The sequence below is a fragment of the Emiliania huxleyi genome, assembly GCF_000372725.1.
Source record: "Emiliania huxleyi CCMP1516 unplaced genomic scaffold EMIHUscaffold_376, whole genome shotgun sequence".
NCBI classification, from domain to species: domain Eukaryota; phylum Haptophyta; order Isochrysidales; family Noelaerhabdaceae; genus Emiliania; species Emiliania huxleyi.
Window position 1 is genome coordinate 40,862 of NW_005199150.1, and position 21,013 is coordinate 61,874.

The window sequence follows — 21,013 nt, forward strand, 5'->3', positions numbered from 1 at the left end:
AGGCGGATCTCGACTCTGCCTACGCCTGATGAAACAGAATTTAAAGAAAGCAGCGCAACCCGGAATCCGGGCGCCTCCTTGTCAATGAACATCATTGCCGCCGATTTCCTTGCAGGACTCAGTCTCAGAAGCAAACCTTGCAGGACTCAGACAGAAGCAAACCACGAGTCAGTTCACCTCACACTCGTGCGCTGCCCGCTCCGCCCGTCGCGCCGCGCCAGGCCGAGAGCGCGCCTCACCGCGTCCCCGCGCCTCACCGCGTCAGGAAGTCAACCACCATGGCGACATTCTCAAAGGTCGTGATGATCGCCGCCGCTGGGGTCGCAAGCGCGTTGCCCGTGAAAGAGGCGGCTTCCGTGTACCATACCTGCGACACGACGAGCGACTGCGCGCAGTACAAAGAGTGCCAGGGCCAGCAGTGCGAGTGCACGTCCGATCCCGCGTACAACCAAGAGCACCCCGGGCGCTGGTTCAAGCCGAATCAGTGCGTCGACAAAGACGTGGGAAGCACTTGCCTGCACATCAACAACATCATCGTGGAGAACAAGTGCGGGTTCGACATCGACATGGTCGGTTTTGGCGGTCCGGAGAACAAGTGCAAGCTCCCGAACGGGAAGAACGAGGGCGACATCCGCGCAGAGGACAGCTGCCAGACGATCAAAGCACACGGCAAGGACAAGCTGCAGAGCGGCACCCAGCAGCACGCCGCCTCGACACGTCTGGCCTGGCGGTTCAGCTGGCAAGGAGACAGCGACCCTGTCCACGGCAACCCAAAGCACTGCGCCGTGGTGGGTCCGGATGGCAAGTGTGCGGTCGTCGGGTCAAAGCTCACGAAGAACACCTTCATTGAGATGAACGTCGGTCTCACCGGGCCCGGCCAGGAGCTGTGCATCGGCGGCGGCGCCACGCAGGGCCAGGTCTCGCCCTCGTTCTCCAACTACCAGGGCTTCAGCATGTCCAGTGAGTACTACGCCACATTTGTTGACGTCGAGACGCCCGCGTGCGAGGACTACGCGGCCAAGTTCGACTACAAGGTCGCGACCTGTCCGAAGGGAGGGACACCCGCGGACTGTCTCAAGGAGGAGAACGTGGACTGCCCAGCTCTCCGCGACGGAGACCCCAACAACTCGCCCGAGCCGAAGCGCCGCATTGACGGTGACTGGAACAACAAGGATCTTTGCCCCGACCTGAACGGCGCCTGCGATGCCTGCATTACCGAGGCTCCGAACCTCCCCTCGCTGGCAGCGATGGGCCTGCATCCGATGGCATGCGATAAATTCAAGTATCCCGACGAGAAGATCCGGCGGATCTACGAGGCAAGCAAGTGCGTCGATCCGGTTAGCGGCCAGTGGGAGGTTGGCTTCTGTGGCCAGGACGACAAGAAGGTGGTCAACTTCTGGTGCGGCAGCCCTCTGGGCGATGCTTCGAGCCGCGACGCGTGGACGAAGTCCATCCAGCCGAACCACCAGGTGGCTGCTGGAAGCCTGCACGGCTGCCGGCAGAAGAAGGTGGACCTGCACGTCGTCACCTGTCCGAGCGGCGACTGGCAGATTTGAGAGCAGCAAACGGCGCAGGCGGCAGCCCCCTAGGATCGCACCTGTCTTCTGCGTTTTGCTTTGTCTACTGCGAGAGAGAGAGAGCGAGACCCATGGCTTCCGGGACGGCCCGGGTAAGTGTCCATGCCTGGTGTCTTGTTCAGTACGGTGTCTACGTATTAGTGATGTGCGCGCCCGTCTCCTGCTGTCTGTCTGGTCATGAGTGTACGTTCGTTCTCGTGTCTCCGACGATGTACCGTAGAGAGAGAGAGAGAGAGAGAGAGAGAGAGAGAGAGAGAGAGAGAGAGAGAGAGAGAGAGAGAGAGAGAGAGAGAGAGAGTAGCCCCCGCTGCCTTGGAGCACCTGGCGGCCGGCAAGTAAGTAAGTGAAGGGGCGTGAAAAACAGTCAGTCTTTCTCGGATAGGATGACACCGCTCGGCGCGGGCGCTGGGGTGGGTAGATGGAGAAGGGTGTGAAGGACGGATCTGGCCAGCTGCGCGACTGGAGACACACCATGCGCGCAGGCGGCGAGGGTGTGTACAAGGGGGAGCACTTGGAGCACTTGGAGTGCAGTCATTAGCCTCACATCCAGGGCCGGGGAGCTGAGAAGCGCACCCAGCGGGCCGGATGATCGGGATCGGGCTACGGGCTAGAGAGCCCTGACCCCTAGGGGGGGGGTGCGCGTTCGCAGGAAGAGGGCCATAAAGTAAACACAGGTCTCCGAGGGTTGGACCCGCGTACCGGGTTTCCCCTTAACTGCAGGACGCCCCTTCTACTCGGAGCTAGTGGACATTACACTGGACACCACGCCCAAACATAGACACTTGCTTAGTCCTCGGTCCCGGAGCTCCACCTTCGGTCCTCCCGGGGCTCCGGTTCTCCCCGATTCGCTCTCTTGCTCGCTTGCCGAGCGTCATACGACGGCCGGTGCGGTCGTGGGAGGCAGGTTGATGTTATTGAATTTTGAGCTTAGCCTTCGGTGTTATGAAACAACGCAAGGCGGACATGGCATCGCTCTCGGGCCCACAGACATCCCGCACACTCGCCGCACACCCGCCGCCCCCGCGCGCGCCCCACCCCGGCCGGGAGAAAGGGGAGTGACAGTTTGGGACGGCGACAGCCCGAGTATGTTGAGTCCTGGCTCAACAACGCAGGGTTCAAGAGGGGGTGGTCCGGCTCACAAGTCCGGCTCACGCGCCTCGAGCTGACCATCTACCGCACTGATCACTTGTGCCCCCCCGCTCCCAACCCATCCACCCCGCCCCGGGCCGCGCCGCGCGATCTCGGGCGATCTCGCGCTATCTCGGGCGATCTCGGGGCCGCGCCGCGCTATCTCGGGCGATCTCGGAGCGTCGCTCGCGCGGCGTCACACCTGCTCAAAAAGGAAGGAGGTTGGAGGCAGGAGGTCACGCCCCATCCAGAGCGCCGTCGTCGCCGGGTTTTTGGCCCCCGGGTCGTCGCCCGACGGTTGCTGCGCGGGGCAGCAGACCATCGGACGGCGCGACGACGCCCCGTCCGGCACGCTCCCCCCTCCACCCGGCTATTGCCGCACGAGCGCCCTCAGCGGCGGAATTTTTCCCTCGCGCTTCCTTGGGCCCCCGGCAACGCCGACGGACTTCCCGTCCCCCCACCTGCGCCGCAATCACCGCCGTGATTGTCGGCGCTGCGCCCCTTGGCGCCTGTGCATGTCCCGCGTGCCCGCCCGCCAAGGCTGGTGCCAAGGCCAACTCAACTGCCAAGGCTGGTGCCAGGGCCAAATCAACTGCCTGGCTGGTGCCAATAACTTGAGGGCAAAAGAGAAAATATTTGGCGATCGATGCCGAACCTACCTCGCGCGCGGCAGCGCGCGAAGCGAAAATTCCAGCGGCGAGCAGTCTGGCGTGGCCTCTCGGGCCATAACACCGTGGACCCGGGACGGCCCTCCATAGCAGCCCATAACATGTTATGGGTGTTATGGCTGTTATGGGCCCCTTATGGGCTGCTATTCCCAGAGAGCCATAACACCATAACAATAACTGTGAGTGGGGTCAAATGCCGCAAAACGCACCTCGAGAACGAATCGAAAACGCGCACACACGCCTCACTGACCCCTCACGCGTGTGGCGGCGACGATATAGAGAGGGCATCGCGCGCGCCTCGCGTGCCTCCGGAATCGCGACGTAGGGGCCTGTGTTTCGAGAGAGGATGATGGCGGGCTGAAACCGCGCTTTCTTCACACCAAGCACACATGCCAAACAACAAACGCATTGCTAAAAAATCTCTCTCTCTCACATGCCCCGAAGCCGACCACGGAGCCAGCCCTAGAGCCAGACCCCTCCCTCCCACACAGACAGGCGGATCTCGACTCTGCCTACGCCTGATGAAACAGAATTTAAAGAAAGCAGCCCAGGAATCCGGGCGCCTCCTTGTCAATGAACATCATTGCCGCCGATTTCCTTGCAGGACTCAGTCTCAGAAGCAAACCTTGCAGGACTCAGACAGAAGCAAACCACGAGTCAGTTCACCTCACACTCGTGCGCTGCCCGCTCCGCCCGTCGCGCCGCGCCAGGCCGAGAGCGCGCCTCACCGCGTCCCCGCGCCTCACCGCGTCAGGAAGTCAACCACCATGGCGACATTCTCAAAGGTCGTGATGATCGCCGCCGCTGGGGTCGCAAGCGCGTTGCCCGTGAAAGAGGCGGCTTCCGTGTACCATACCTGCGACACGACGAGCGACTGCGCGCAGTACAAAGAGTGCCAGGGCCAGCAGTGCGAGTGCACGTCCGATCCCGCGTACAACCAAGAGCACCCCGGGCGCTGGTTCAAGCCGAATCAGTGCGTCGACAAAGACGTGGGAAGCACTTGCCTGCACATCAACAACATCATCGTGGAGAACAAGTGCGGGTTCGACATCGACATGGTCGGTTTTGGCGGTCCGGAGAACAAGTGCAAGCTCCCGAACGGGAAGAACGAGGGCGACATCCGCGCAGAGGACAGCTGCCAGACGATCAAAGCACACGGCAAGGACAAGCTGCAGAGCGGCACCCAGCAGCACGCCGCCTCGACACGTCTGGCCTGGCGGTTCAGCTGGCAAGGAGACAGCGACCCTGTCCACGGCAACCCAAAGCACTGCGCCGTGGTGGGTCCGGATGGCAAGTGTGCGGTCGTCGGGTCAAAGCTCACGAAGAACACCTTCATTGAGATGAACGTCGGTCTCACCGGGCCCGGCCAGGAGCTGTGCATCGGCGGCGGCGCCACGCAGGGCCAGGTCTCGCCCTCGTTCTCCAACTACCAGGGCTTCAGCATGTCCAGTGAGTACTACGCCACATTTGTTGACGTCGAGACGCCCGCGTGCGAGGACTACGCGGCCAAGTTCGACTACAAGGTCGCGACCTGTCCGAAGGGAGGGACACCCGCGGACTGTCTCAAGGAGGAGAACGTGGACTGCCCTGCTCTCCGCGACGGAGACCCCAACAACTCGCCCGAGCCGAAGCGCCGCATTGACGGTGACTGGAACAACAAGGATCTTTGCCCCGACCTGAACGGCGCCTGCGATGCCTGCATTACCGAGGCTCCGAACCTCCCCTCGCTGGCAGCGATGGGCCTGCATCCGATGGCATGCGATAAATTCAAGTATCCCGACGAGAAGATCCGGCGGATCTACGAGGCAAGCAAGTGTGTCGATCCGGTTAGCGGCCAGTGGGAGGTTGGCTTCTGTGGCCAGGACGACAAGAAGGTGGTCAACTTCTGGTGCGGCAGCCCTCTGGGCGATGCTTCGAGCCGCGACGCGTGGACGAAGTCCATCCAGCCGAACCACCAGGTGGCTGCTGGAAGCCTGCACGGCTGCCGGCAGAAGAAGGTGGACCTGCACGTCGTCACCTGTCCGAGCGGCGACTGGCAGATTTGAGAGCAGCAAACGGCGCAGGCGGCAGCCCCCTAGGATCGCACCTGTCTTCTGCGTTTTGCTTTGTCTACTGCGAGAGAGAGAGAGCGAGACCCATGGCTTCCGGGACGGCCCGGGTAAGTGTCCATGCCTGGTGTCTTGTTCAGTACGGTGTCTACGTATTAGTGATGTGCGCGCCCGTCTCCTGCTGTCTGTCTGGTCATGAGTGTACGTTCGTTCTCGTGTCTCCGACGATGTACCGTCACCTCGCGCACGCTCGCGTCGTGCAGCGCGCCGCCCGTGCTCAAGGTTAGCGTGGCGTGTAGCACGTCTGCCCTTGACGTCTGCAGTGATCCAAAGCTCCACCGACTAGTCTGCAACCGTCGCTCCGAGCATCGTCAGCACAGCGAGCATAAAACCCATCTCGCGTCGGCTGGGAAGTCCGGCGAGGCGGCCGGTCAAAAGCCGTTACAGTTGGAAGAAAAAATAGGGCGGGGGAGGCGCCGAACCCTGAGCGGGCCACTCTCAAGCAGGTTCGGTTGTTGCGTCGGGGAAGTAAGTCGGGTCGGTGTGAACATGCGTGTCGCGCACTCATTCATGACCGGTCTCAATGCCCCACCCCCCTGCGCGCGGGCCTTCTAAGCCCGCGGGTAGTCCCCCCCCATCCCCAGGGCCTCCAGGGCTCGCACCTCAACCTCTCACAGGCCAGCGCACAGCGCCATTTGAGGTATTTTCTTCTCAATAACAAGGCTGTGAAGTGGCCCGGGGTTGTGCGTTTACGTGAAGTGAGCGAACGCGCACACGGGCGAACCGCAAAAGCTGGCCCGATCGCACACACCGACAGTCGAAACACAATTCCCCTGTGGCAGCTTACCCTCTGGCACCGTCGTTGCGAATTCCTGCATGCCTCACGAGCTGCCGTTTGCCTCCCTGAGCGAGGACGCGGCTGCCGCTGTGCGCGAGCGGCAGCTACGGCGCAAGCAGGCCAAGCTCGAACGGAAGCAGCAAGCGCGAGTTGCCAGAGCGAGCAGCATCACGCACTTACAATCTGCAGGCGATGAGTCCACGAGTGGCTCGTACAGCGACTGGATCTCCAAGGCACAGTACTTTGAGGCGGTGCCGGCGGGCTTGTTCCTCCCGCCCGGCGGCGCGACCATTGACGCCGTGCGGCGGGTGCTAGACGCGTGCGACGCGGAGCTGAAGGAAAACAACTACTTTCTCTTTGGGTTTGGCTCGAACGAGGCGTGGGATCCGGCCTTCAACGCGCGGCTGCTGTACGAGGGCTTCTTCACCATCACCGCTCGCCTGCTCGGAGCCGGCACGGAGCCTCTCCCGCTGCCAGAGCTGCAGCCGTACTATGGTCAGCTCGGGACGCCCATAGCTAGCGATCTCGATCGCATCGGGCCCAATCGCGAGATCCGCGTCCGTAGGCGTGGTCTGCTGGCCCGCCCTGCTCGCCAGCTCCTCCGCGAGGCGCGCGAGACTGCCCGAGAGGCTAGGAGAGACTGCGACTGGTCGGCGAGGCGCGTCTTCCGAGAGCTGGCCCGGCTCCCCGAGAGAGCACGACCCGAGATGACGCGAGATGACCCGAGATATGACGCGAGATCGTCAGGCGCGTCTTCCGCAAGCTGCGCGCCGGCACCGGCACCCGCGCGAGCGGACTGCGGCTCGTCGTGAGCCGCGACCCGGAGGCCAGCTGCGCGCGCCTCGAGAGGCACCGGGGCAGCCGTGAAGAGCCGGCCTCCTCTTCTCCACACGCATGACTTCTCGTCTTCTCGCGCAGGTACCAGGCGGAGCGGCACGGCTCGAGCTGGCTCACGCCGCGCTACCTGCAGATGCTGCTCGCTGCGTCGCGTGACCCGCGTCTCAACTTCTCGCTGCACGCGCTCGAAGCCTAGATGCAAAGCCACACGTGCACGTACACGAGCGCTCGAGAGCAGCGCGTCCTCGGGCTGGCGTCCGCCCGTACCACCGCCGCTGCAACACGGCCATCTCCACGCACTCTTTTCCCGCACCCACTACGCAGGCCGTCGAGCTGCGCGGACGAAGGGAGGAGTGGGGGGAGGAGCAGGGGGAGGAGCAGGGGAGGGAGCAGGGGGGGGAGCAGGGGGAGGAGCAGGGGGGGGAGGAGGAGCAGGAGGGGGAGGAGGAGGAGGAGGTGCTCGCAGGCGAGGTTGGCTTCTCGGTCGGTCGGGTCTGCGCCTCGCCTCTGCGGCGGAGCCTTCCTGGAGCCTTCCCGCAGCCCTCTCGGAGCCTCCCCTCTTAGGTGTACACTTCGCTCTCTGGATGGACCGCGGTCTGCGCTGCACCGCACATGGCCCCGACACGTCCACGTCACGCCCCCGACACGCCCCCGACACGCGCACCCTCGCACGACCGCGACACGTCCCCGAACAGCTCCACGAGACAGCCCCCGACCCATCCCCCGACACCTCCCCAAACACGTCCCCGACACGTCCCCCGACACGTCCCGCAGGTCCGCACCGCCGGGGCTCACGGCACCGCGCAGCTCGTGCTGCTCGGCCTGTGGCTGCGACAGCGCGGCTACGCGTTCTGGTCGCTCGGGCGCCGCCGCTCGCGCGATGGTGGGGCACAACCGCGAGATCGCGCGAGATCACCCGAGGTGGCCCGAGGCTTAGGCACTGCTACTCGCCCGAGATGGAGTACAAGCGCGCCCTCGGCCACCGCATCTACCCGCGCCGCGACTTCCTCGCCCTCCTCGCCCGGCACCGCGGGCCCCACGACCTCCCCCACGACCTCGGCGGCGGCGGCGGCGATGCCGGTCGCGACGGCGCGCCGGGCGCGGGCGGGCTTGCGACTTTGCGTGAAGGCGACGAGGTTCGCGGTGATCTGCTCTTGCTCGGAGTGCACGGGGGCGATTGCGGAGGGTGACGTGCACGTGGGCATTTGAGGTTGAGCCAACCCACGGGGCCGCGCCGCGTGACCGCCAGTCCCGTGCCGAGTGTTGACTGTTGTGCGAGAGGGAGTTTTGTAAACTACGACTCGACGTCTGGACAGAAGAGTAAAGCTCTATGAGAGAGCCTCGCCACTATGACGGCCACACGACCGCAGCTCGTGTGCGTGTACCCGTCGGTTTGTCCGGAGTGAAAAGTCTCCATCTCCACGAACGCTCGTCGGACTCGGTGACGGCGTCCCCGGATTTCGCCGCGCTCGGCGAACCTCGACAGCGCTTTCGGTGGCATGCAGCTCTTTGCGACAGAAGCCTGGAGAGCAGCTCCTCTGCTGCTCACACACTCTGCACAGTTGACACAGCCTACTGTGCGGCTGCCACAGCTGTGACAGCGATGGGCTCGCCCTCACTGGCCCTCAGTCACTTGTGCTGCGGCTAGTGTGAGCGACACTGCTCGGCGACTGCCGGCACACTGTGAGACCATGGGTGTGAGGTAAAACCACGCTACCAGCGCTTGGTCACATCGGCCCCGAGGTCAGATCCTTTTAATTCATTGCGGCCGCGGGTTTGCTTGGATGGTATGAAATGATTACTTTTCTATTAGTTTTTTTTTTCGTTGTATTTTTGGCGTTCCGGTGGCTATCCGAGATCATATGGAGCTGACCACAGGGTTTGCGGCGATCACTGTCCTACCAGCGGACACAGTGGGCCGCGGACAACCGTGAACGACTTAGGCTAAAATTCTTGCCGTCTGAAATTCTTTTGTCTAGGTGGGCGCTTGCTTGCTCTGGCATCGCAACGGCCCGCCGCCTCCCCCCCCTCACTCACACCTTGAGGCTTGCCCTCTCTGGCCCGGTGCGGCGACGGCTCAAAGCGAAGCGAATGGATCAGTCGGCCGCCGTCGATGTCACGGACGCCGTCAGCCGCATCGAGGCGGCAGCCGCCTCCATCCCTATCCACGTTGCCCGGCGGCCGGGGCCAGCGGCCGCCGAGGTCCTCGCCAGGGCATACGAGAAGGCGACCGCCGGCACGAGTACGTGGTATCGCACCGGCAAGCGTGCCCTCCACCAGCCGCAGCTCGAGCGGTTCGTGGGCGAGCTGACGCACTACCTCGACAACGTCACCGCGATTGTGGAGCTGGGCGCTGGGAAGGGCCTCCTTGGGAGGGTGCTGCAAGACGTCAGTGCGATCTCTCGGGGTGACAGGGGTGCGCTGCCGCTAGTCGCCATCGAGCAGCGGGAGTGCCCCACCTACGACTCCCGCGAGCACGACGTGACCAGGCTGAACGGCACGTCGGTCGCCCAAGGCTTCGTCCTCGACGACAAGATCCCGCACGGCGCGCTGGTGATTGCAAAGCACTTTTGCGGGAACGCGTCCGACGAGGCTGTCCGGCTGATCCTCGCCAGCGAGCGGGTCGCCCTCGCCGCCCTCGCGCCGTGCTGCCACCCAGCCATGCAGTGGGATGCATTCTGCGCGCGCGAGGCCAAAGGCCCGCTCGGCGCCCTTCTGACGGAGGCGCACTTCCCCGTCCTCCTCGACCTGATCGCCCTCTCCCGCCACGGCCGGGGCGGCTCCTCCGGCCGCGACTGCAAGCGCTGGGAGTCGCTTCAGGCCCTCGGCGCAAACAGCTGCTACCGCGCTCTTCCGGGACCTTTCCCGGACCTTTCCCGGAGCCTTCTTGCAGGCGCTCGGCGCCGACAGCTGCTACCGGGCCGGCCGTGCGGCGCGGGTCGTCCTCGAGGCGGCGCGGCTGCAGCAGCTGGCGGCCGCCGGCTTCTCGACCGCCCTCGTCGAGTACGTCGGCAGCGGGACGGCGCCGCCACACCGCCGTGCTGCCGAGCCGGGCCCGGGCCTGGCCGGAGCCTTGCCGGCGCATCACCATAGGCGCCAGACAACCTGATCCTGCTCGCCGCCCGGCCGAGCAGCTCCCTCGAGCGCGGTCTCGGCCCGCTCATCCAGACGCCGCGCCCGAGCGGCCTGCACCTGCCGCCGAGCGGGGTGGTGTTGCACACCGCCGCAAAGGGCGCCTCGCAGACGGAGCGGCTGGCGGAGTACCTGCAGGAGCGGCGTGGGCGCGGGCAGAGACCGAGGCGGCAAGGCCGGCACAGACAGAGAGAGAGTGTGTGCGAACAGGAGCTGCGCGAGCGCGGCGAGCGCGCGATCGAGTCGGTCGAGATGCACACGTTGGAGCTGGCGCCTGCCGAGACCACCCGAGATGACCCGAGACTTACCCGAGACTCACCCGAGACTTACCCGAGACTTACCCGAGACTTACCCGAGACGACCCGAGATGACCCGAGACTTACCTGAGATGACCCGAGATGGCCCGAGATGACCCTAGACGACCCGAGATGGCCCGAGATGGCCCGAGATGACCCGAGATGACCCGAGATGACCCGAGATGAGACGAGATGAGTCGGTCGAGACGCACACGCTGGAGCTGGCCGAGTCACCCCCCCCCCCCTTCCAGCGGGACTTTCTCGGAGCCTTCGCGGAGCCTTCCTGCAGGCTCCCTCGGCCGGCGGCGGCGCCAGCACCCTCGCGCCGTGCGTGGTTGCGGGCGGGGAGGCGGAGGCCGTGCTCAAGGCTCTGATGGCGTCGGAGGTCCTTTGCCGCTCGATCGACCAGATCACCCCGTACGACCGCTCGGCTTGCGTCGCCCGTTCCAGGCCTTCGGCGGAGGCGGACGCGGCGGCCGTCGTCACGGCGCTGCCCGCGACACAGCCCTCGACCTCTCCCGGACATGCCTCCGTGACGCGTCCTCGACGCATCCAGTGCAGGCGCTGCCACGCGACAGCCTCGCCGGCCGCGGGCAGGTCCTTCGGATGAACTGCCTCCCGCGCAGCCTAGAGTGGTGCGTGGCGTGGGGGGAGCTGCGCCGCCTCCTCCGTGCCCTCCCTACTCGTAGACCTTGGCTGAGCCTGCCGACAGGTGGGTGGCCGGGGAGCTGCATCGTGCCGGCGCGGCGGTGTCGCCCTCCGCCTTCAGCCACACGCTCTTCGTGCTGGCGTGGCCGCCCCCCCCCTGCGGGCGGGACACGCACATTGTCTTCTTCGCGACTGGCAGCTCTTCTCTCTCCTCTAGGCTTGGCGCCCGCGCGGGTCGGGCGACGCCGAGCGGCTCTTGCTCACGGGAGGGCCGTATAGCAGGGACCTCATCGACCTGCGCGCTTGGCGCGAGAAGGCGCCGGCTAGGACGGAGACTCTCTCGGCGACTCTCGGCGATTCTCGGCGACTCTCGACGACTCTCGATGACTCTCGATGACTCTCGGCTAATCATCGCGACGATTAGGTGTCTGCCGCCGCCGGGCTTCCGCACTCGAGGATCGCCGCGCACGTGCAGGAGGTTGCGGAGAGGCACCCGCGGTGCGACCCGAGGGGGAAGCGGATCGGCGTCGTCGCCACCTCGAAGGGGTCGGCCGAGGGGCGCGCCTATGAGGCGGTGCTGTCTGCGCTGCATGCCACCGTGGACGTCATCCCGGAACGCACCGCCGAAGAGTCCGGGGCGGCGCCAGCGAAGCACGCATACGACATGCTCATCGTGGCCATCGATCGCGGGGATGTGCCGGCGGTGGCCGCCACACACCGCGAGCTGCTGAAGCCGGACGGCGTGCTGTGCGCGCGAGCAAAGCTCGGGGCGCAGGCGCGCGGGCGGCGGATCACGGAGCAGCTGCTGGCTTCGTGGCGCAAGCACGCCTTCCCGACGCCGACCGTGCGGCACCTTCTCGCCGACAAGGAGACTGATAGAACCATAATCGTTGAGCTCTGAGGCGATTTGTGTGATAAAGAGAAAATGAAAACGGTAGATCGGCCCCCACATCAACAAACATGTCAACGTACTCTCCTGACACGCATGCGCGAACGCGTGGATTGCTGTGCGGCGACACGCATGCGCGCGCGAGTGTGCGTGCGTGGAGTAGCTACGCGGTGAACGCCGCCTTGCTACTCACATGAACAAGCCGGGAAGCTTCTCGGCGATGGGCTCTCGGCATATCGGGCATATCCCCGCCAGACCGGCACGGCCCGGGCCAAAGTTGGCGGCGCACCCCTCGCAGAGGCAGAAGTGTTTGCACGGGAGCAATGCGACGGACTTTCGGCCGTCATGACACACGACACACTCGTCGGCCTGTGGCTGCGCCTGCGCCTGCGCCTGCGCTGCCCGCGCTTGAGCCTGCGCGCGCGCTGCCTGCGCCTGCGATGCCTGCGCTGCCCGCGCTTGCGCTGCCTGCGCTTGCGCTACCTGCGCTTGCGCTGCCTGCACCTGTTGCCACAGTTGCGCCTGCCTCTGATGCATGAGTTGCTGTAGCTGCCATGACGGCAGCTGCAGCTGCCATCGCTGCTGCTGGTGCTGCTGGTGCTGCTGAGCGCACGCAGTCCGTCACGCGCCGGATGTAGAGGCTAGAGCTCTGCGTGCTTGTTCCGTGAAGAAGAACATAACATCGCTCCTGGAGGGTCTCGTCTGTGGGCGAGATGTGTCATGTGTGTTGCCTTGCGGAAGGCTAGCTAAAAAAAATGCATTGCGCCCCGGGACGTGTCCCGGGGTTCCCGGGCGACGGGCGCGAGTCGTGGCCGGGCGCGAGTCGTAGCTCCAACCATGCCTCCTCATCAAAACCCCGATGGCGAGCCCTGCTTCTATAGCGGGGATGCTCAGGCCAGCGCGTGGTACTTCTGGTCCCTCGATACCCAGGGGCGGTCGCATGCTGAGGGCTGCGCGCAACAGTGGCAACCACAACGGCCACCGAACGGGCCATCGTGCGATTGCTGGAACCGCGCCTGCATTCAAGGGAGGGTATGGTTCGCAAGCAAGACTAGCGATCGCCCGCGACGAAAATGGATGGACGAGAAGGCGCAGCAGTACGGCGGCCAGCCGCGAAAGTACTACACTGGCCACCCGCCCCTCCCGATGGTCACCCGCTTCAACGCCAATGCAGAGGCGCCTCCTGCAACTGCCTCCAACACCAGTGGAGCAGCGAGCTCGAGCTCGCCTGCAGTGGCGCCCGCATCAGCGCCCTCCGGTGCCGTACAGCAGGATGGTGGCGGCTTGGAGCCGGAGTGGGAGCTTCTCGCCTTCCGCGGACGCCGGCCAGCATTGTGCGTCTCAAGCGGAGGCAGCAGCATCCGCAGCACGCCACCGCGGTTGACCATGGCTGCCGAGGATCTAGACCCGTCGCGCGTGGCCGCCACCATCGCGTCCGTGCTACTCGGCATCGAGGCGAGCGCACGCGCAAGCCAGACACCGCAGTCGCGGCCGCTGCCGCCAACGCAGCCACCACTGCTGCCGCCAGAGGTGCTGTCGCTCTCCGTCGAGCTGGTTATGCTCACAGAGAGCCAGCCCGACCTTGCCGCCTCGGCATTGCTCCTTTCGTTGGGCGACGACGGCGTCGACCCGGGCCTGATTCGGGCGGCGCTGGACCGTCGCGAGGAGACGCTGCGGCGCAGTCTCTCGCTCGAGGAGAATGCAGCGATGGGCACTTGGGCAACCGTCTTTGAGCGGCTGCCTCTGCGCGGAGACATCGTGCCCGTCTGGTCGCACACCGACGAGACGGGCACCTACGCGTGCATCCGCCTAAAGCTGAAGCCCGCGCTGGTGCTACTCGGCCTCGAGCCCGCGCAGCGTGGCGAGCTGCAGCATGTCTGGCCGATCGCAGAGTGCCTCGCCAAAGCTGCGCATTACAACTACGCGGATCTGGTCACGCGCGTGCTCGCATCCTCGCCGCATCTGCTCGACTACCACGTCGAGCTGGGCTTGCCGCAGCGGGGCGCGTACGATTGCGCGCCCATTGGATTCGCGTGCATGGCACCGCTGAGCGAGGCGCAGGCGCGCACCGTCCAGGCCATCCTGGCCGCGGTGCAGAGGCGTGCGCTGCAACACGGAGTGGAGCCCTTCCACAAATTCAGTCCGGGGCTGGACCACGGGCTCTACTCGGCAGAGTTCAACGCGCTCCAGCAGTGCTTGAAGTGCGGCAACGCCGGCTGCGCACGGCTGTTGCTCGACGCCGGAGTGCCGGCGGACGGCGTCGACCCCGACCTCGCCGCCGCGCTCGACCGGCTGCAGCTGGGGGAGCGCCCTTCCCACCCCCACATTACCGACGACCTCGTGGCCGAGGCGATGGGGGTCTTTGGCGGCAACCACGCCATGGCTCTTGGCTATCTCGTCGGCAGGCTCCGCCTCGAGGACAGGCCCCCGCACGGTGGATGGGCGGCGCTGGACCCTGGCGGCGTCAAGGCAAAGGCGCTGCGAGACAAGCACACGGCCGACGCGCAGATCCGAGACTTGCGCAGCCAGATGCTCTTTGCCGAGTCGACGCAGCTGCGCGAGGAGCTGCTCCGCGAGCAGCGCGATTGCGCGCAGAGGCGGGGCGACCTCCTGCTGGCCTTCGTGTGCAACCCCGACCACCCAAACCACCTCGACGACGCGCTTCCGCAGGCGCTCAACGACGCGCTCGCCGCCTCGCACGCCGTCCCCGCTTCGATCATCGGCGGCACGGCCTTCTCCCTCCGCAAGGACAAGCCCCAGCCCGTCCACTACAAGGTGCTGAAGAGGCGACAGGAGGCGCAGGCCGCCGACCGCGACTGCACCTTCGAGAGGCTCGAGGCCGAGCTGGCGGAGCGCGGCGCGCGGGGCAGGTCGCCTTGCTACTTCCTCTTCTCGGGCCACGCCAACCTGCACGACGAGGGCCGGCCAAAGCGGCTCGGCTTCACCGACTCGGAGGGCAACCTCGCACCGGCTGACAATGACCGGGTGGCGGCGCTGCTGGGCGAGCATGCGCGCACCCACCCGGGCTCGAGCGGCACGATCGAGCTTGTCGTGCTCAACGGCTGCGGCTCGTTGGATCTCGGGCGCAAGTGCCGCAGCCGCGGCGTGCCGGTGGTCGTCTGCTGGGAGACGGACGTGCAGGATGAGGCGGCCTACCTCTTCGTGCGCGGCTTTTTCCGCAGCCTCGCCGAGAGCCGGGACTTTGAAGTCGCATTCCGCGCCGGCAAGGCCGCTGTCCGGAGCAAGACGCGACTCGTCCTCGAGGGTGCTCGCACGAGGACGGTGCCCTTCTTTGAGCTCACCGCGCCCGGCCCCGAGCCCGCAAAGCCGCTCCCGAGTGGAAGCTTTGCGGCGGGCGTGCCGGCTATGCTGACAAAGTGACATTTCACTCACCAAATACTTCTCCGTCTAAGTGCCTGGTACCACCGTCAGGCCACCTGTAGTATGCATCGTCAGTGTACGTGTAGAGAGTTGCAATTTGAATTTACGCGGGGTTTGAAAGCGCGTCAAATACCACACCCGTGAAGACTGAACCAACTTCGTGTGTGCGGCCGACGAGCCGGAAGCATGTCCGGCGATGTGGCCAAATTCTCCGCCTGGCTGCACCAAATGCAGCACCCTGCCGAGTGCGGTCAGACAGTTGGCCACGTGCAGCGGCAGGAATACTTTTGGGGGCTCGGGCTTGGCGCACAGCTTGTCTCGCTCAAGTTCGGGCTGCTCGCGGCGCTGCTCAAGGGCCACGTCTACCACCTGCCGACCTCCCACTACACCAACCCGGTCGCCTGCCCCTCTCGCTCGTTCGACTGCTACTTTGAGCCCGCCTCCAACTGCACGCTGGCGACGCACCGCAAGGTCATCCAGGTCGGCATCCGTTGGTGCACTGACGTGCCCGAGGGTCGTCTGGGCAGCCTGGCCGGCCTCGCTGAGCCGCATCCGAAGGAGTGGTTCCACGCGCAGCTGACGGCCTTCCTCTTCCGCCCAAGCGTGGCGATGCGCTCCCTCCTCGTCGAGCTCTCGGGCTCACTCACCACCTCGGACCCGCTCTCAAACGCTTCGCGTACCGTCGCAGAGGCCGCGAGGGGCGAGGTGCCGACCGTGCTGTCCAGCGTGGACCCCGCCTTCGGGCAGCTCGCGGAGAGGGCGGTGGGCAAGCTAAATGGCAAGGGCAAGGGTAAGGGCAAGGGAAGGGGGGCGCGGCGGCTGCAGGAGGCGGCGGGCGGCGGCGGCGGCGGCGGCGGCGGGGTCGCCGTTTTTGACCCGGCCCGCTGCGTCGCCGTGCACGTCCGCCGCACAGACAAGTTCAAGACGCGGCGGTGAGAGACGGCTGGTTGTCGCGGGCGGCGGCTGCGGACGGCGCTCGCTCACACCTCCCGCTGGAACAGGCGAGAGGACCGGCTGCCTCCCAAGTCGTTTCCAGAGTACGCGCAGCTGTACCGCGGCTGGGCGTACTGGCGGCAGACCAGGCCGCCCGCCGAGCTGCAGCTGCTCGTCGGATCGGAGGACAAGCACACGTGCTCTCCTCTCTCCGCCCTCTGCTCGCGCCCGATGGGCGGTCTGTCTGACGGGTTGGCGATGGATTGCGCCGCCGCAGGTACTCCCTCTTCCCGCCTCTGGTCGCGCCGTCCGTCTCGTACTGGGTGCCGCCTCGCTTCTTCGTGATGGACATGTCCGAAGGCAAGACCTTCAAGTCGATCAACCAGGGCAACTCGCGCCTCGAGCAGGCCATCTCCCCAGTCTCCACATGCACATGCACAGTCTCGCCGCGTTTCTTTCTGCCTCCGCGGCTCCCCATGTCTGCTGCTGGTCGCCTTCATCCTGCGTTCTCTTCCTGCCTCCCCGCGGCTCCCCATGTCTTGCTGTTGTTCGCCTTCATCCCGCGCCCGAGCTTCTGCCAACCCCCCGGCACGAGCCGCCCGCCACCCTCCCACCCTCTCCCCGCCCCGAGCAGCTCTACGCCATCATGAGCTACCGTGCCACAGAGCGGAACCAGTCTGCAGCCGCGCTCGCCGCCGTCGCATCCTCCGACATCGACGCGGCGGGACTGCTCAAGGCGCGGGAGGGGGGGAGGGATGGAGGGGGGGGGAAGGGGGGGGCGGGGAGCGACGGCTGCTCGCGGGGTGGGGAGCGGCGTCTCTTCACGCGCCGCCCCTGTGGAGTAGGACGAGGGGATGGTGCTCGTGGCGCAGATGATTCTGATGGGACGCTGCGCCGCCTTCATCGGCAGCTGCACCTCGTGCGGGCGGGCGCGCGGCGCGTGACAGGATTGCGACGAGCGGGGCACGGTTGCCGTAGGCTCGTACGCCTCCAACGTGGCGGTGCTCGTCCACGATTTGATGGCGCACAGCCGCCTCCTCGACGGCGGTCGCTTTCAGGTGTGAAACATGGCGGCGTGGCGGGTGTGAAGAGACGCCGTTCACGCCTCCTGGGCCGGCGGGCTCTTTGCAGGTGCTCGACGTGAACGGCCGGTCGTATTGCGGGTGCGGCGCATCGTTCTGCATGACGCTCGAGAAGAAGGCGTTGCGCGACCCGACGAGGAGTACGGAGGAGAGAGCGCCGCCGCTGTCCGCCCTCAAGGGGGGTGGGCGCGCGTCTCGCTTCACGCGGGCGCCACTGTGAATAGGACATCGTCACCTCCTTCCACGCGTGACGGCTGCTGGGCTGCCGGTGCATTGTGGGTGTGACGCGGTGGTGCGCCGGTGAGCGCGTTGGTATGGCGTGTGCGATGGACGTGGCACGATGCACGCGGCACGGGCAGTCCGGGGGGCGGCGCGCCGGTGATGTGATGACCTGCAGTACGACAGAACTCAGAAGTGTCAAGTGAGTGTGGTGTATAGAGTGGTCAAAATTAGAAATAAGAAAAGAACGAAACTCGAAAGAAAAAACGGAGTCGGACATCCCACAAGCTGGGTCAAAATTTAGCCAAAGAGAGGACGGAGTAAACTAATTTCTCGTTTCTGGTGTCACACTGAGCCCAGAGACATGCCTAGTTGTGTGCTGAGAACGGTGAACGCCCTTAGACTATATTCGTATATTAAGAGGGGTGAGCCTAGGGCAGCAACCCGACGGGCAGACCCCGCCCCGCTCGGAGGGCGTGCACCACACAGCACACAGGGAGGTGCGTGCGTGTGCCCGTCGGGGCCGCCAGTTGCTTTAATTCTTTTTCTGTGTTAGTGCCAGTGCGAGCCAGTCCCGTGCCCAAAGAAAGAAAGAAAGAAAACAGACAACCCAAGGGAGGGATGGGAGGACGGCACGCCGCCACCACACAGGGATTTTAAGGAGAGGTGTGTGGTGCGCTATCCGTCGCCCACCCTAGGGAGTCTGCCTCTTCCTATCTCTCTTCGCAGTCTCTCGCCGATTCTCGCTGCAACCTTCATGCCACCTCGCGGCCGTCCCACCCTCGTCGTTCTCTCCCTTGTCACTTCCTCCCGTGCCCAGTGTTGTGCGAGGCTTAGGCTGCAAGTTCTTTTTCTCGACGGCGCGCTACGCTCAGCCTGCGCATCTAACAACACCTGTGTATATGCCGGCTTGGTCCCCCTCTCCGCTGCCGCCGCCCCCGCCGCTCGAGCCAAGACCACCGCCACTGATCACCGGCACCGCGAGACGCGAACGCCTCCGGCGGCTTGTACGGGCGCCACGCCCTCCTCCCTCGCCACCGCCGCCGGCTCCGCCCATGCCGCCCATGCCACCGCATCTGCCTCCGCCGCCGCCCTTTCCGTCGCCCTCACCGCCCTCGCCGCCGCCACTACTGCCACCGCCACTAGCGCCACCGCCGCCACCATCGCCGCCGCCGAGGCTGCCGCCTTTGTCACCACCCCCGTCAGTCCCGCCTCCTTCGTCACCGCCACCCACGATGCCGCCACCGCCGCTTTCGCCGCCGCATCTACCTCCGCCGTTGCCACCGTCGTCACCGTCACCGCCGTCCGCTCCCCCCCAGCAGCCAATGCCTGCAGCGCCGCCGCCGACTCTTCCCCCAGGCGACACCTACCTGCCCTCGGTGCGGTTTCAACTCGACCTCGGGCTCCTGCCAAGCCAGGCGCAGGGTCGGCCAGACGTGATGTTGCGGGCGATCGTGGTCGACGTCCTGTTGATGCTTATCCCCGCCGGTGCCCCGTCCAGGGAGGCGGTCGGCCAGATGACGGGCGTCACCCTTCTCCGGGGCGGCGAATCTGCGTTGGTGGAGATCGTGGAGCTGCCCGGCGTGCCCGGGCCGACCGGGAAAGAAGTCCATCAGGCGATGACGGCGAGTCGGGGGGAGGTCGCGCCGCTGTGCGTCTTCAGCGTGCGCTGGTGTGCGGGCAACGTCTTTCTGAACTTCATGCGCAGCCTGTGTGCGAGCTCTGACGTCTGCTCGAGCTCGATTGCGTTCGAGGTGCTCGCTCTCTCTCTCTGTGTATATCACTCTCGCGTGCTGCACTCCGCTCACACGCGCACCGGGCCTTGAGGTGCCGCGGCGCGCGGGGGGCTCCGCTGCGTCGTGGGGGGCTGTCGTGGGAGGTGGAGAGGTGGAGACGCGAGGGGGAGCCAAGCCCCCGTGCCCCACACACACCTCGCCACCACACACCTCGCCACCTCGCCTCTCGCACCTCTCAGGTACCTCCCATCCTTGCCAAGGTCGTGCACACTTTCCCGCGCCCGCCGCTCGCGCCGCCGCCGCCGCCGTCGCCGCCACTTTCGCCCACCCCGCCTGCCGCCCCGCCACAGCCCGCACCGCCCCCGCCTGCCCTGCCGCCGTCGCCGCCGCCGCCGCCGTCCCCGCCGCCGTCGCCGTCCCCGCCGTCCTTGCCGCCCTCGCCGCCGCCGCCCACACGCCCTCCGCCCACACGCCCGCCCCCCTTGGCGCCGCCACCGGACCCGCTGCCGCCGCCCCTCTCGCCGCCTCCCCCTCCCCCAGCCCCGCCTCCCCCAGCCCCGCTGTATTGGCTGCTACCGCGGGCGCCGCCGCCGCCGCCTTCCCCGCCGCCTTCCCCGCCGCCTTCCCCGCAACCGCTAGCGCCGCCACCTTCCCCGCAACCGCCAGCGCCACCGCCGCCATCATCGCCGCCGCCGCGATCGCCGCCGCCGTCGCCGCCGCCACAGCAGCCTCCGCTGCCGCCGCCGCCGCCGCCGCCGCCGCCGCCGCCGCTGCCGCCGCCGCTGCCGCCACCTCCGTCGCCAGCTCCGTTGCCCCCGCCGCCGGGGCCGCCGCCATCCCCGCCACCCTCGCCGCCACCGACCGTTCTCGACTTGATTGTCTCGGCAGGTCTTCACAATACTTGTGATGACCCGAGATGAGACCCGAGATGAGACCCGAGATGACCCGAGAGATGACGCACCCGAGGTGACCCGAGGACCCGAGGGTACCCGAGGGTACCCGAGGGTACCCGAGGTTGACCGAGATTCCTCGGCGTGATGGTCTCGGCAGGGCTCCGCTGCCCTGAGCTGCCCCACTGCCGCGCTCCACACAGCGCCACACGCATGCGAGCCGTGCGCCGGACATGCATCGCCGTGGACGTACCGTGGACGCGCCATGGACGTGTCCTCGCCCAGCGTCTCATTCTCACCCTGCTCTCCTCCGCCCTCCCCGGCACACTCCCCCGCCCCCGAGAAGAATATAGGGTGGATAAAGCGCCTGTTCACGGCATGGAGGGTGAGCCACGCCGAACGTATAGAGCCGAAAACGGGAGGAAGCCGGGCAAGAAGACTCCCAGGAGGAGAAACACCGCAGTGGTAATGTGGTAATCCCGTCGTCAGCTGTAACGATGCACCCCAAGGGGGACCCCCGCGCCAACACCGAACCGTGGAGGGTACAAGCGTTCCAAAAAAGAGAGGGGACCTGAACAACAATATGACTTGGCGGCAAATGACCCCAAAGGGGCGTTAAAATAGTCCCCCCTTGCCCCGAGAAGAACCTGGAAAACCCCAGAGGGCCCAAAATATTCCCCTGAAGAAAGGCAAAGATTCCCCCCAAAAGGC

The 21,013-nt window shown here is 66.0% G+C and overlaps 3 protein-coding genes across 3 annotated transcripts; all 3 read left to right on the plus strand.

Moving 5' to 3' along the window:
• The first annotated feature begins 140 nt into the window (after window positions 1-140).
• Window positions 141-5,657, plus strand: EMIHUDRAFT_444928 (hypothetical protein). The gene is made up of 3 exons (XM_005771640.1): window positions 141-186; window positions 266-1,688; window positions 5,549-5,657. Exon 2 carries the CDS (start codon window positions 279-281, stop codon window positions 1,554-1,556), a length of 1,278 nt encoding a protein of 425 aa, XP_005771697.1. The 5' UTR covers window positions 141-186; window positions 266-278; the 3' UTR covers window positions 1,557-1,688; window positions 5,549-5,657.
• A 640-nt stretch (window positions 5,658-6,297) lies between these two features.
• EMIHUDRAFT_118055 (hypothetical protein) lies at window positions 6,298-12,073 on the plus strand (the record flags this gene model as incomplete). Its single annotated transcript, XM_005771641.1, has 12 exons — window positions 6,298-6,816; window positions 7,421-7,552; window positions 7,661-7,690; window positions 7,871-7,950; window positions 8,034-8,282; window positions 9,076-9,832; window positions 9,990-10,103; window positions 10,190-10,474; window positions 10,814-10,909; window positions 11,086-11,159; window positions 11,237-11,273; window positions 11,648-12,073. 12 exons carry the CDS (start codon window positions 6,298-6,300, stop codon window positions 12,071-12,073), a joined length of 2,799 nt encoding a protein of 932 aa, XP_005771698.1.
• An 825-nt stretch (window positions 12,074-12,898) lies between these two features.
• Window positions 12,899-17,319, plus strand: EMIHUDRAFT_118056 (hypothetical protein; the record flags this gene model as incomplete). The annotated part of the gene is made up of 5 exons (XM_005771642.1): window positions 12,899-15,418; window positions 15,722-16,374; window positions 16,444-16,572; window positions 16,653-16,794; window positions 17,221-17,319. 5 exons carry the CDS (start codon window positions 12,899-12,901, stop codon window positions 17,317-17,319), a joined length of 3,543 nt encoding a protein of 1,180 aa, XP_005771699.1.
• Between the last annotated feature and the right edge of the window lie 3,694 nt (window positions 17,320-21,013).

Excerpts from the sequence above, each read along its gene's own strand:
- EMIHUDRAFT_444928 (XM_005771640.1), top strand. The coding sequence starts at position 279 with ATGGCGACATTCTCAAAGGTCGTGATGATCGCCGCCGCTGGGGTCGCA.